The sequence below is a fragment of the Alexandromys fortis genome, unplaced genomic scaffold, assembly GCF_014885135.2.
Source record: "Alexandromys fortis isolate MF-2015 unplaced genomic scaffold, M_Fortis_MF-2015_v1.1 scaffold_352, whole genome shotgun sequence".
Lineage (NCBI taxonomy): Eukaryota > Metazoa > Chordata > Mammalia > Rodentia > Cricetidae > Alexandromys > Alexandromys fortis.
The window spans coordinates 385,503-400,651 of record NW_026068237.1 but is presented as its reverse complement, the minus strand read 5'-3'; the positions used below and the strand labels follow the sequence as shown (position 1 = coordinate 400,651).

The following is a 15,149-nucleotide window of genomic DNA, read 5'->3' as shown; positions in this document are numbered from 1 at the left end:
GGGAGGAGGGGAGAAGGGAGGAGGATCAACAAAATAAAATTGTGTTCAAAAGTGTCCACAATGAAACTTAACACTTTACGCAGAATTTTAAAAATAAAAACACTTTAGAAAAAAACAAATGAATAAGTAAATAAATAATAAATATGCCTATCATAATAAATATGGCTGTCAGCATGGCTCAGTAAATAAAAGTACTTGTCAAGCAGACTGACAATCTGAAAGGAGAGAACCAACTCCTGAATATCGTCCTCTGACTTCTATACATGCATTGTGGCACACACATAGTCTCTCTCTCTCTCTCTCTCTCTCTCTCTCTCTCTCTCTCTCTCTGTCTCTCTCTCTCTCCCCACATACACACACACACACACACACACTCTTCATACATGCATACATAACAATAAGAAGAAGAACAACAATAGTTTTAAATTTTAAACCATCAAACAATCCCGTGTCCATTTTAAATAGGCTCTCTGTCCCTCCTGGGGATTTTTCCAGCTCTCACATCTGCATGGGTCGCTCAGGAAAAAGCCAGCTGCCAGCGGCCTGTGCAAAGCCAGCAGCCCACGAAGAGGACAAAGTGAGGAAAGACAGGAGTCTCCCAACAATGGGCAGCAAGGAATGGAGGCCTCTCTCCAAGAAGGACCTCTAGCTGCTTCATACCTTCAGATAACAGAGGCCTGGCTAACGTCTTGGCTTCCACCCTGCGAGGAACTCTGAGAAAAACCATTCCTCTCAGCTACTTCCAAACTCCAGACTCACACAAACAGTGAGAGGGAAGTTGTTCAGTTTGGCTAATAAACACTGGGATGAATTGCCCCCACAATAAGGGCAATTAAGTCTGATCTCAACTCTGAGGTAATTTTTCAGTTTTAAGAATTGAAGAAAGAAAAAAATATAGTGTTAGAAAATCCTTATTATAACTAAGAATGGAAGACTTTTTGTATTTTCAGTTCTTTAATTTTCTTAATAAAAAGTGCTGGTAGAAGGCCTGAGGAGATGGCTCTGTGGATAAAGCTCCAAGTTGCCCAAGCATGAAAACCAGAGATTGGATCCAGAGAGTTTACATAAGAAGCCAGGCAGGCATGGTTACTGCCCATGATCCCAGGGCAAGCTAACTAGCTAGAATAGCCAAATCTGTGAGAATGCAGCTCAGCCAAAGGTCTCACTTTAATAAAGTGGAGAACAACTGAGGAAGACAAGCAGTGTCAAACCTGGGCCTACACACGTATACACACATGCACACCCACCCACACATGTGCACACACACATGTGCGTGCGCATGTACACATACCCACACATGCAAACAAAGAACTGCTCAACTGTAATACTTCTGCTTAAACTCGAATGTAGAACTGTCCACTCCAACCCCAGGACAAGCCTCACATTTGCTAAGTGCTTCATCCTCACAGCACATGGTCTCCCACCACACACTGCTGTTATAATGTACAGAGAATTCACCCACCACGCTCATTTGTACACACTGCTGTTGTGTGCAGACAATTCACCCACCATGTTCATTTGTACACACTGCTGTTATAATGTACAGAGAATTCATCCACCACGCTCATTTGTACACACTGCTGTTTTACAAAGAATTCACCCACCACGTTTATTTGTACACACTGCTGTTTTACAAAGAATTCACCCACCACGTTTATTTGTACACACTACTGTTATACAGAGAATTCATCGGCCACATTCATTTGTACACACTGCTGTTATACAAAGAATTCACCCACCACGTTCATTTGTACACACTGCTGTTATACAGAGAATTCATCGGCCACGTTCATTTGTACACACTGCTGTTATACAAAGAATTCACCCACCACGTTCATTTGTACACACTGCTGTTGTACACATAGAATTCACCTACCACGTTCATTTGTACACACTGCTGTTATACACAGAGAATTCATCGGCCACATTTGTCGTAAGAAGCGGCGGGCTGCATTCTGCCCGGCTCCCAGCCGCCTGGCTAGCTTATGCCCCGAAATAATTACACAGAAACTGTATTCTTTTAAACACTGCTTGGCCCATTAGCTCTAGCCTCTTACCGGCTAGCTCTCACATCTAGATTAACCTATGTCTAATAATCTGTGTACCACCACACTTAGCTTACTGGTAAGATCCTAACCTGGGTTTACCTCAGAGAGGAGAATCATGGCGACTGCCTGCCTCGGCTTCTTTCTCCCAGCATTCTGTTCTGTTTACTCCTCCTACCTAATTTTCTATCCTATCAAAGGCCAAGCAGTTTCTTTATTAATTAACCAATGAAAGCAACAGATAGATACAAGACCCACCTCCATCATTTCCCCTTTTTCTGTTTAAACAAAAAAGAAAGGCTTTAACTTTAACATAGTAAAATTACATATAACAAAACAGTTATCAAGTAAGAATTATAGTTATAATATTTATATCTACTTTATCTTTTATCATAACTAAGGAAAACTATAACTATAACTAACCGTTCTTCAACTCCATCAAAGACTCTAGAAGGATACAATATTACCTAAGCAAACAATTTCCAAAACTCTACAAATGACAGAGACATCTTGCTGCCTGGACAGTCACCCAAAGTTCCTCTGTACTGTTGGGGCATCCATCTTCGGCCTACAGGCCCATAGTATCCAGCAGACATTTCCATGAAGCAGGAAATTTCAAAGACATTTCAGTCATTTTCTGCTGTGTCCTGCAGAATGTCTTGCAGACTTTCATGAATCAGGAACCCTGAAAGACCATCTCACCTTTAGGCAAGTTCAGCAGTCCTCTCTCTGCGGGTTCTCTCTGTCCAGTTTATGCAACAGTCCAGGCAACAGCAGTTGCTTGCCCAAATGGCTATCAAACTCCATAAGGAGCCTCTTCAATGCCCATCGTCCTCTTGAAGTAGATTGGTGCTGCCAGGAGCAGACATGTCTCATTGTCATGAAAAGCCCTAAATTATTAAAACATTAAATGCATACTCTGCAGTCTTTGAAAGATATGAAGAATGCCTATCTAACTGAAATATATCTCTATATATCTAGAAAATCTAACTAACATGACTACAAGCTTTACTATTATCAATGATTATCCATCAACAACCTATATTTCCTAATTATACATTACATTTTTAAATGAACTACACAATCACAATACCTTAATCAAGAGCAGAAATACATATACATATAACAAAATTGACCTTAAAATCCATACCAATGCAAATTATTCATATCTATATCATATCCCCCTTTAAATGTAAAAGAGCATTTATAAACAATATTTGGGAATATGGGTGCAGTTATTTCTCTCCAAACTACTTCCTGGTGAATGGGGGCGCTGTTATTCAGGTCTTTGATGGGATAACCTGTCTGTTAGGTTCATCTCAGTCGGCAGTTGAGCAAAGTAATTTTTTGAGGGTGTTCACAGCAACCTTTCGGGAGGGTGTGGTCTATCATACCATATTGGGATAGAAGCAATCCACAAGGTCTCATCCTCTGTGAAAACAAAAAAAGACCCTCTCCAAAGCATCATATCCTTAGACCCAAATTCTGAAATCATAATACCCTTATATCCATTCTGGCTTAGCTTGGCAGCCCATGTACTGTTGAAATATGAACGGTGGGGCTGCGTCCCTGGCACCCGGCCGCCTGCATGGCTAGCTTATGCCCGAAATAATTACACGGAAACTGTATTCTTTCAAACACTGCCTGGCCCGGCTAGTTCCAGTTTCTTATTGGTTAGCTCTTACATATTGTTCTAACCCATTTCTAATATTCTGTGTAGCCCACGAGCTGGCTTACCAGGGAGGATCTTAACCTGTGTCTGTCTGGAGCGGGAGAATCATGGCGACTCTCTGACTCAGCTTCTTTCTCCCACAATCCTGTTCTGTTTTCTCCACCCACCTAAGGGTTGGCCTATCAAGGGGCTTAGGCAGTTTCTTTATTAATAAGAAATCACTCCCACATCAATGTACCACATTCATTTGTACATACTGCTGTTATGCACAGAGAATTCACCCACCACGTTCATTTGTACACACTGCTGTTATACACAGGGAATTCACCCACCACGTTCATTTGTACACAGTGCTGTTATACAGAGAATTCATCGGCCACATTCATTTGTACACACTGCTGTTATACACAGGGAATTCACCCACCACGTTCATTTGTACACACTGCTGTTATACACAGAGAATTCGCCCACCACGTTCATTTGTACACACTGCTGTTATACAGAGAATTCATCCGCCATATTCATTTGTACACACTGCTGTTATACAGAGAATTCATCGGCCACATTCATTTGTACACACTGCTGTTATACACAGGGAATTCACCCACCATGTTCATTTGTACACACTGCTGTTATACACAGAGAATTCGCCCACCATGTTCATTTGTACACACTGCTGTTATACAGAGAATTCATCCGCCATATTCATTTGTACACACTGCTGTTATACACAGAATTCATGTTATTCTGCCTTTTGTGATTTTCCCTTTCATTTTACTATAACTATTTCTTAATCATACATAAAAGTCATACAATCTCTATCCTGAGTAAGGTAAGCCAGACCCAAAAAGAGGAACATGGGATGTACTCACTCATATTTGGTTTCTAGCCATAAACAAAGGACATTGAGCCTATAATTAGTGATCCTAGAGAAGCTAAATAAGGAGAACCCAAAGAAAAATATATAGGCATCCTCCTGAATATTAACCTTCATCAGGCAATGAAAGGAGACAGAGACAGAGACCCACATTGGAGCACCGGACAGAAATCTCAAGGTCCAAATCAGGAGCAGAAGGAGAGAGAGCACGAGCAAGGAACTCAGGACCGCGAGGGGTGCACCCACACACTGAGACAATGGGGATGTTCTATCGGGAACTCACCAAGGCCAGCTGGCCTGGATCTGAAAAAGCCTAGGATAAAACCGGACTCGCTGAACATAGCGAACAAACCCTGATTGCTCTTTGGGCAGATGAGGGATGGGGACGGGAGGGAAATGGGAGGCGGTGGCGGGGAGGAGGCAGAAATCTTTAATAAATAAATAAACGGAATTAATCATTAAAAAAAAGTCATACAATCTTAGTACGCAAATGTCCTCTTTCCAGCACTCTGTACACTCCGCACCACCCTTGTCTGTCTCACACGGCAACTGCTTTGTCTGCAGTTCCATGTGACAATGGACAGCTCTTATACACATACCTGCAGCTTTATGATACACAAAGGAATTCACAATTTATTTTCATTAAGTTTTACCCTTGCATTATTTTTTAAGTGATCAAATAGAATTTTCCAGAAGAACACATTTAGGGCAGAAAATGCAAGACAGGAAGCATGGAACTATGAACAAAGCATGGGTTCTGGAGTCCGTCAGAGCTGCAGTGTCTCCTAGCTCCACCAGTCCACAGTGGGAATTATCATAGGAGCACACCTAGCTCCACCAGTCCACAGTGGGAATTATCATAGGAGCACACCTAGCTCCACCAGTCCACAGTGGGAATTATCATAGGCACACACTTCCAAGTGCATGACACACAATGATGACCACTGAAATGGCAAGGGGGGGGAGAAAAGACAGAAAACATCTAGGGAGGGGACTGGGGGGCAGCTCAGTAACTAAGAACACTGGCTGCTCTTGCAGAGGCCCCAAGGCTCAGTTCCCAATCCATGTCAGGGAACTCACAACTTCCTGCAACTCTAGTTCTAAGGAATCCCACACCATCTTCTGGCCTCCACAAGCACATGCATGCGCATGGAACACATGAACACAGGCAGGCTCACACACACATAAAATAAACACTTTTCAAAAAATCTCTGAAGCCAGAAATGAGGCCCAGTGGGTATGGCATTTGCTACCAAGGCAGAGGAGCCGAGTCTGACATGTGAGAGCCACAGGGTAAGAGAGAACTGACAGCATGCCGCAGTGCACAGCATGGGGTGTCTCTCAGTCCTGGTGATGAGGAGCTGAACAGGGTTGCCTGGCCCGTAGGGCTCAAGAAACAGGGTTGGAGACCAGAAGTCACGGGATAAAAGATGACGTTCTTTTGAACCCTGCTTTTTTCACTGGGACCCTATAGTGCTGCTGCTTTGAAACAGAGTAAATTGGAACCAGACATTGATCCTCGAAGAATGGCAGCTCAATTTCAAACAGTCTCAGATCCTTACACTGAATCAAATTAATCCCAAGAGCCAGACACAGGACATGTCCCTGTCATACGTTCAAGCTCACCCTGGGCTATGTAGCAAGTTGAAACACAACTTGGGCAACATAGCAAGATGCTGTCTATAAAAAGAAAGACTGTGCTGAGCCGCTAGTGTCTCTAGCACCCGACAAGCAAAAGAAGAGACATTTCTGTGATCTCTCTGAATGATGAGAAAAGAAAACACCTCCATGCCAACCTTTTGCAGTGGACACTGAACACCTAAAGAATGAAGACACAGGATGGAAGGTCAAAGGACGGAAAAAGACAGGCCAGGTAACGGCTGGGCCTGGGCAGCTATGTCAGTGCCAGGAAATGTGGACTGTGAAATAATGAGAAGCCGCATCACAACCAAAGGCTTTGTAATAAGTTTCTACTCCCCAGAAAAGGAAAAATTATAAATCTGTATGTTCTTAACATAACTTCAAAATACACAAAGGAAAGGCTGACAATGATGCTGGCAAGGGACCGATAACTACAGCTGGACCAACAACAGCCTTCTCTTGACACTTGTCAGAACTACAGCTGGACCAACAACAGCCTTCTCTTGATACCTGTCAGAACTACAGCTGGACCAACAACAGCCTTCTCTTGATAACTGTCAGGATAAACAGAGAGAAGAACACAAATGCAGAACGCTGGGTCAACACCACGAGCACGCCTGACCTGAGCTGACACGCTAGGAGAGCATGCGCCTCACCACAGGCTTCTCTTCAAGGACACACAAGGCTCCTATAATACATGATGGTCTGCTGGCCAGCAAGAAAATCTCAATGAGTTGCAAAGAACTGAAGGATTCAGAAGATGGTCCCTAACCAAAACACAAAATAAATAATGAAAACATTGCCAAAGCTGAACTCAGTGGCACTTGCCTGTAATTCCAGCACCCAGGAAGCAGAGGCAGGAGAATTGTAAAATTGAGGCCTGCCTGAGATATATATTGCAGCAATAGCTTATCTTAAAAACAGGACCTGGGATATGTCTCAAGACAGTAAAGGTGCTAGCCATATGTGAGGACCAAAGTTTGAATCCCTGGCACCCACGTGAAAGCCAGGTACTTGCTGAGCTAGTTCGTGTGTGTGTGTTGTGTTATGTGTGTGTCTGTGTCCATACAGAGATGCTGTTTGCATGAGTGTCATACACCATAGTAAAAAAGACTGGAAAAGAACATACATGGAAGAACTGCAGAAGAACAAGGAGCTAGAAACAGCCAGCAACATTGAGGAATTTCTCGACACTCCCAAGCAGATGGACTACAAATGACAGAAAACAAATCTATGCTGAGAACTCTGCCCAGCAAATTACAAACTCCAGAGAAATGGATGGGTTTCCTGAACCAAGCGTAGTGAATCTGCCAGGCTGGGTGCAACAGGGCTAGAAAGAAGGGCTGATGGCAGTTGGCACGAACATGTCAATGGCCTCCAGTTCAGAGCTCTGACCTTGCTTTGCCCAACATGGGGAGCAGCTGACAGGCAACTGTCCCGAGTTTCATTCTCAGTACAAAACCAGATTCGTTTTCTCTATGGCTTCAAAGAGAGGCAGAACACAGGAAGGCAGGGCCCTAGTTAAAACCACTACCAGGACAATCATGGAAGAAGTAAGAACAGTCGGCAAATGTGTGTCATCCCTCAGGCTTCTCTGCCTTCAGAAGCTTCCCTCTGAAGAGCCAGCCTACCCTTGGGACTGCTCTCACAGCTGTTACCTTTCTGGTTGAGTGGCAGTGACATTCCTAAAGAGAGAAGGGTGGTGTTATCCACGCCCATCACTATCCTCAGCCTTCAGAACACATCCACTGGTTGTCCACCATCTCCCAGCCCAGATACCCTGGAGCAAAGGTAGCCTGTGCTCTCTTCCCACCACTTGCCATTTCCAGGATGCTAGAGACTCCAGGGAGGGCAATGATGAGGCTTATTGGGCAAGCTAAAATTTGGTATCCTTTCAAGAACATTTTCTGCAAGTATCCAACAGTTTTATGAATTGGATTTTTCTATATCAAATAATTGTACCTAAATTCATACAGAAATTCCATGAACTGAGAACAAAATAACATTGAAGAAGAAGAAAATTAAAGGATTTGTGCTTTGGGGTTTCAAAACTTACTACAAAGCAAAGTAACCAAGTCACTGTGGTATGTGGGTGGTGCCAAAGCAGTAGATTTGTGAAATAAATCAAAAGATCAGAAATAAAACCATATAGCTATAGTACTTGCTTTTTTTAAAAAAAAGCTTGCTTTAAAAACATTTTTTAAATGTTTGATTGTTTATTGAGTATGCGTGTGGCATATACACAGGTATGCACCTATGTGTGTACATGCAGAGGTCAAAGAAGGATGTAAGCTGCTCTCCTTTCTTGCTCCCTGTCTTGTTCCCTTTGAGACAGTCTCTCACTAAACCTGGATCTTACTGTTTTTGTTGTATTTCTCTGTTGTGTTTGTTTAAGACAGAGTCTCTCCATGGAGGAAATACAGAGAATCATCAGGTCATATTTCAAAAACCTGTACTCCACAAAATTGGAAAACTTAATGGAAATGGACAACTTTCTGGATAAATATCACATACTAAATTTTTTGTTGTTTTGTTTTGTTTTGTTTTGTTTTGTTTTTCGAGACAGGGTTTCTCTGTGGCTTTGGAGCCTGTCCTGGAACTAGTTCTGTATACCAGGCTGGTCTCGAACTCACAGAGATCCGCCTGCCTCTGCCTCCCGAGTGCTGGGATTAAAGGCATGCACCACCACCGCCTGGCCTCACATACTAAATTTAAATCAAGACCAGATAAGCAAATTAAACAGACCTATAACTGCTGAAGAAATAGAAGCAGTCATCAAAAGTCTCCCAACCAAAAAAAGCTCAGGACCAGATGGTTTCAGCTCAGAATTCTACAAGACTTTCAAAGAACTAATACCAATACTCCTCAAATGATTCCACACAATAGAAACAGAAGGAATATTACTAAACTCTTTTTATGAGGCTACAATTACCCCAATACCCAAAGCACAGAAAGACTTTACTAAGAAAAAGAATTACAGACCAATTCTCACTCACGAACATTGATGCAAAAATACTCAGTAAAATACTGGTAAATCGAATCCAAGAACACATCAGAACCATCATCCACCATGATCAAGTAGACTTCATCCCAGAGATGCAGGGAGGGTTCAACATACAAAAATTTGTCAATATAATCCACCAAAGAAACAAGCTGAAAAATAAAAACCACATGATCATCTCATTAGATGCCGAAAAAGCTTTTGACAAAATACAACATCCCTTCATGATAAAGGTGTTGGAGAAAGCAGGGATATAAGGAACATACCTAAACATAATTAAGGCATATACAGCAAGCCAACAGCCAACATCAAACTAAATGGAAAGAAACTCCCAGCGATTCCACTGAAATCAGGAACAAGACAAGGCTGTCCACACTCTCCATATCTATTCAATATAGTTCTTGAGGTCCTAGCTAGAGCAATAAGACACCAAAAGGAGATCAAGGGGATACAAATTAAAAAAAAAAAAGAAGTCAAACTCTCACTCTTTGCTGATGATATTTTACATAGCGATCCAAAAAATTCTACCAAGGAACTTCTACAACTCATAAACACTTTCAGTAATGTAGCAGGATACAAGATTAACTCAAAAAAATCAGTAGCCTTCCTGTACACAGATGATAAAAGGGCTGGGGAAGAAATCAGAGAATCAACACCCTTCACAATAGCCACAAATAGCATAAAATATATCAGAGTAACTCTAATGAAACAAGTGGAAGACTTGTATGACAAGAACTTTAAATCTTTGAAGAAAGAAATTGAAGAGGACATCAGAAAGCAGAACGATCTCCCATGCTCTTGGGTAGGTAGAATTAACATAGTAAAAAATGGCAATCTTACCAAAAGCAATCTACAGATTCAATGCAATGCCCATCAAAATCTCAGCAAAATTCTTCAAAGACCTCGAAAGAACTGTATTCAACTTCATATGGAAAAGCAAAAAATCCAAGATAGCCAAAACAATCCTGTACAATAAAAGAACTTCTGGAGGCATCACAATCCCTGACTTCAAACTCTACTACAGAGCTACAGTAATGAAAACATCCTGGTATTGGCATAAGAATAGACAGGAGGACCAATGGCACCGAATAGAAGACCCGGATATTAATCCACACATCTTCGAACACCTGATTTTTGACAAAGAAGCAAAAAATATCAAATGGAAAAGGAAAGCATTTTTAACAAGTGGTGCTGGCATAACTGGATATCAACATGTAGAAGAATGAAAATAGACCCATATCTATCACCATGCACAAAACTCAAGGGATCAAAGACCTCAACATAAGGCTGGCCACACTGAACCTTATAGAAGAGAAAGTGGGAAGTACACTTAAACACATTGGCACAGGGAACCACTTCCTAAATATAACCCTAGCAACACAGACACTGAGAGAAACTATTAATAAGTGGGACCTCCTGAAACTGAAAAGCTTCTGTAAAGCAAAGGACACGGTCAACAAGACAAAATGACAGCTTACAGAATGGGAAAAGATCTTCACTAACCCCACATCAAACAGAGATCTAATCTCCAAAATATACAATGAATTCAAGAAATTGGTCACCAAAAGAACATATAATCCAATAAAAAAAATAGAGTACAGACCTAAACACATAACTCTCAACAGAGGAATCTAAAATGGCTGAAAGACACTTAAGGAAATGTTCAGTATCCTTAGTCATCAGAGAAATGCAAATCAAAGCAACTCTGAGATTCTATCTTACACCTGTAAGAATGGCCAAAATCAAAAACACTGATGACAACTTATGCTGGAGAGGTTGTTGGGAAAAAGGAACACTTCTGCATTGCTGGTGAGAATGCAAGCTGGTACAATCCCTTTGGATGTCAGTGTGGTGATTTCTCAGAAAATTAGGAAACAACCTTCCTCAAGACCCTAGTAATACCACTTTTGGGTATATATCCAAAGGATGCTCAATTGTGCCACAAGGACATGTGATCAACTATGTTCATAGCAGCTTTGTTTGTCATAGTCAGAACCTGGAAACAACCTAAATGCCCCTCGACTGAAGAATGGATAAGGAAAATGTGGTATATTTACACAATGGAGTACTACACAGCAGAAACAAAAATCTTGAATTTTGCAGGAAAATGGATGGAGCTAGAAAACATTATTTTGAGTGAGTTAACCTTTACTTAGAAAGACAATTATCACATTTTTTCACTCATAGTTTGTTTTTTAACATAAAGCAAAGAAAGCCAGCCTACAAACCACAATCCCAGAGAACTTAGACAACAATGAGGACACTAAGAGAGACTTATATAGATCTAATCTACATGGGAAGTAGAAAGTAGAAAAAGACAAGATCTCCTGAGTAAATTGGGAGCATAGGGACCTGGGGGGAGGGCTGAAGGGGGAGGGGAGAGGCAGGGAGGGCAGCAGAGAAAAATGTAGAGCTCAATAAATATCAATAAAATAAAACAAAAAAAAGAGAAAAACACACAAGTTTCCATTTACATAAAATCCCCCCAATGAGGCATACATATCAAGGCAGAAAAAAGACAGTGGTGATTGTTTGGGGTTGGGATGAGGTGGGGTGGGGATTATAAATAATAAGTTAAAGGGTAATGGAAAAATTATAAAATTGATGACCATAATAGTTGTACAACTCTACAAATATACTCGAAACTATGGAGTTGTACATTTCCAATGAGTAAACTGTGTTCATAAGAGTTACATCACAGCAGAACTCTTAGCACAAAATTAACAAATACCCTAATCAACATAAGAGGCAGGATCCTGGAAAATACAACCACAAACACCTACAATGAGTTCTTCAAATTGCAATAAAGAAGAACTAGCTGGGTCCTGGCCTCAGCTTGTATACACCTTCCCTTGAAGTCAGCTAAATTCTCAGAAGCAATGAGTGTTAGATGACCTGCCCCTCCTTGGGAAACAGGGGTTGTGCTCATGATACCCATTCTGTGTGTGGAGGTGAGAGAGAAAATGACAGAGATACACACACAGATGAGAGAGAGAGAGAGAGAGAGAGAGAGAGAGAGAGAGAGAGAGAGAGAGAGAGAGAGAGAGAGACTTCCTGTAAGGAATTCTGATTGACATATTTTTTCCCTTTGTGTTTCCAGAAATGCTTCCACCTCCTTTAAATGTTTGCAGCATCATCACCAGGTTCCTCCAAGGTGAAATTCACTGTTAAAGGCCAGGGGCTGCTTGAGTCGAGGAGAGGCTGAGGAGCCAGGAAAATTAGCCAAGATATTTGCATCGAACAGGACCCACATTGGCTACCAAAACCGACCTGGAATGCGGAGCTTCCAAGTCTGGTTCATGTTCAAAATACCCTAGGAAGTCTTTAAAGGTTAGAGTCTCAGGATACACTCAGTTATTAAAACTTACTCTCTGGGAGAGGCCCCTGGGAACCTGCGCTGGGTTGGGGCATAACCCAGTGGGGTAGAACATTTGCCTAGTGTTGAGCCCTGGGTTCAGTCTCCACCACCACAACTAAAAGTCCAAAAACACTTCTGGGCTTGTTTAGTAACCACTAACAGGAATCGCCATGAACCAGAAGCAAAGATCATTCAGTGCCCAGTAACAATTAGCAGCCCAATAATAAGGTCACCATGGCAAATGGCGCTCAGGAAACAGACCTGGAAATATTTTCAAGCATTCAAACTAGTGTCATAAAGATCCAAGAAGAAACTGCATAAAACAAGCAGGGGGCTCCCCTTCTCCTCAGTTCCTGCCTGCCTCCTGCACACTCTGCTAACAGCCATGGGTCCAAGAAGCTATCCACTTGATAGCCATCGTTCCTAACCCAGAAACCATGGCCAGCCTGGCGGATCCACACCCTGCTGGGGCTGGACCCTCCCCTGCCCTAGTTGACAAAGGAACACAGCGTGGGTGCAAAGAAATATTCATATCATCAGCTGTGTAAAGAACTGTTTCAAACTGTGCATGCAGAATGATGTCAATTTTGATAAAATTAGGAATGAGCAGGTGGAGCTACCTGGCGACTGTAAAACTAAAGAGGCTTTATTAACTTTCGGATGGAGGCCTGGAAAAGCTTATAACTCCCTGACCCTCTCAGCTGGAACTCTCCCTAGTCTCCAGGAGCCCTGTGTCCCACTGGGCTTAATAAGATTGGCTTGTAGGGTTTGGGAACATTAAATGAGGCAACTCAGGTGGCACCCTGGGGACAAGTCATGCACCTAGTGGGCGCTCAACAAACACGGATAGTAAATTCCTCCTCTTCCTCCTCCAGCACCAGGACCAGTGAAGGCCAAGCAGAGATCGCAACCCATGTCTAGCAGTTCAACTTTCCCTGATATCACTCTGCCTGCTAGGGCAGGAGGGCAGCAAACTGTGAGGAGCCTGGGATAAGCTAGAACGCAGGGCAGCCAAGAACCCTATTGGGGGTCCAGTTCCTTGTGTGCTCTGCCTTTGAAATCTGGATAAGTCTGCTTTGGTTGCAGTAACCACTCCATAAAGAAACTGTGCACAAGTTAAAACAGCATGGTTGGGAAGGTTTGACTCAGGTACCCAGCCCACCGCTTTGCAGAGGAACAAGTCCCTCCTGGCAGGGGGAAAATAAAAAGCTATGCCAGGCTTACTATGTTTCCTTGGAAGACCAGGTTTGCACAGGCCTTTTGGACAGCTGCTGTCCTACTGGGATTTGGAGGAACAAAGAATCTGCAACTTTGGGACTTTTAGGGCCTACTATCCCTTTCTGTTCACTTCAGCACAGATGCTCTCCTAAGGTCAGTCTTGGAGAAGAGACAGCTCCCGTCTCCACTGACCGTGAGTTAGATATCCAGTGGGGGAAGTTAGATAACAGCCTCCAAAGTGGACCCACAAGACAACAGCCCGGACTTGACCCTTCCCATCTATTCACTGTACCAAAGGAGGCAGGTGATTGAGCTGCCCTGACACAGTAACTAGATCCTGATTTAACCTGAGAGCTGGCTAATGGGGAGATCCGTGGTTACAAGGCAGGCCTCTGAAAGATGAACTGGAGCATGATTATCCCAGCCAAGTGAGGCAGAACCAACTGCAGCTGGCAGCTGCGGCCAGGCAGCAGGTGGTGTCCATTGACTTGCTGAGCCTGGAGGAAGAGGCCAGAGAACGTTCCGAACGGGAAGAACACCTGCTCAGAATCTCCCTGCCATGGTGGGCGCTTGCCTTTCTGGCAAGAAAGCAGTCCACTTGGCAGCCTGACCCAAAGGCACTTACCAAAGGTGGTGAGATAGAAGGACAAGTGCGGGTGGGCGCGCCGGCTCCCGAGGGAGACGCGGTGCAGGGAGCGCTCCATGGCTTCCCCGTTGTTACAGGGCAGGGGGGTCTGTCCCCAGGCGGTGGCTGTGCGGCTGCAGGTACCCCAGACAGCAGACTAAGCCGTCCCCCCACCTCCTCCCGCCGGGATCCCGGGCCGGCTGCGCCGCGCGTTGGAACGGCCGGGCGCGCCAGTCCCTGATTGGCCCGCGCTGGTTTGAATGGGGAGATTTCCACCTGACCCTGCTGACGCGGGCCAGATCCGGGAGGGGAGGCGTGGGCTCCTGGAGTAAGGAGGACTACGGGTGATCCCGCAGAAACCCTAGCTCCAACATCCGCACCTCAAGTTGCAGGTGACAACCCAGCTATAGCCCCACCGCCCGGCTTGCCCACTTGAGCAAGCTTGGCCTGCTCGCCCAGCTCCCCCAGGCTGCAATTAGTTAGGTTTGTAACCGGCTTTGAAGCCCAGACCTGTAATCGCCAGACCAACCTAGAGCAAAGGTGTGCCTGCCCTCCGGAGTGGCCCATGAGGGCATGAGATCGGGAAACATGAAACTACATACAGACAGGCCGCCCGTACCAGGTGGCAGCCTGGATCACTCTCTCGAGCCTCCTTTTGCATGAGAGCAACGTTGCACAGATCCAGAGAGGAGCAGCTTGCTCCTTCCAGCCT

General features: G+C 43.7%; 1 protein-coding gene across 3 annotated transcripts in view; it reads right to left on the bottom strand.

The window, feature by feature from the left end:
• Positions 1–15,149, bottom strand: part of LOC126493892 (regulator of G-protein signaling 3-like) — a 79,582-nt gene extending 64,433 nt beyond the window's left edge. The window contains exon 1 of one of the 3 annotated variants that reach the window (XM_050131002.1): positions 15,057–15,149. Coding sequence is in view for 2 of the 3 variants with exons in the window: in XM_050131001.1 (XP_049986958.1) it covers positions 14,438–14,516 (79 nt within the window). In the remaining variant the exon portion in view is untranslated. Of the gene's footprint in view, positions 1–14,437; positions 14,652–15,056 lie in introns of those variants that run through there. The other 2 variants (XM_050131001.1, XM_050131000.1) reach the window with 2 other exon arrangements.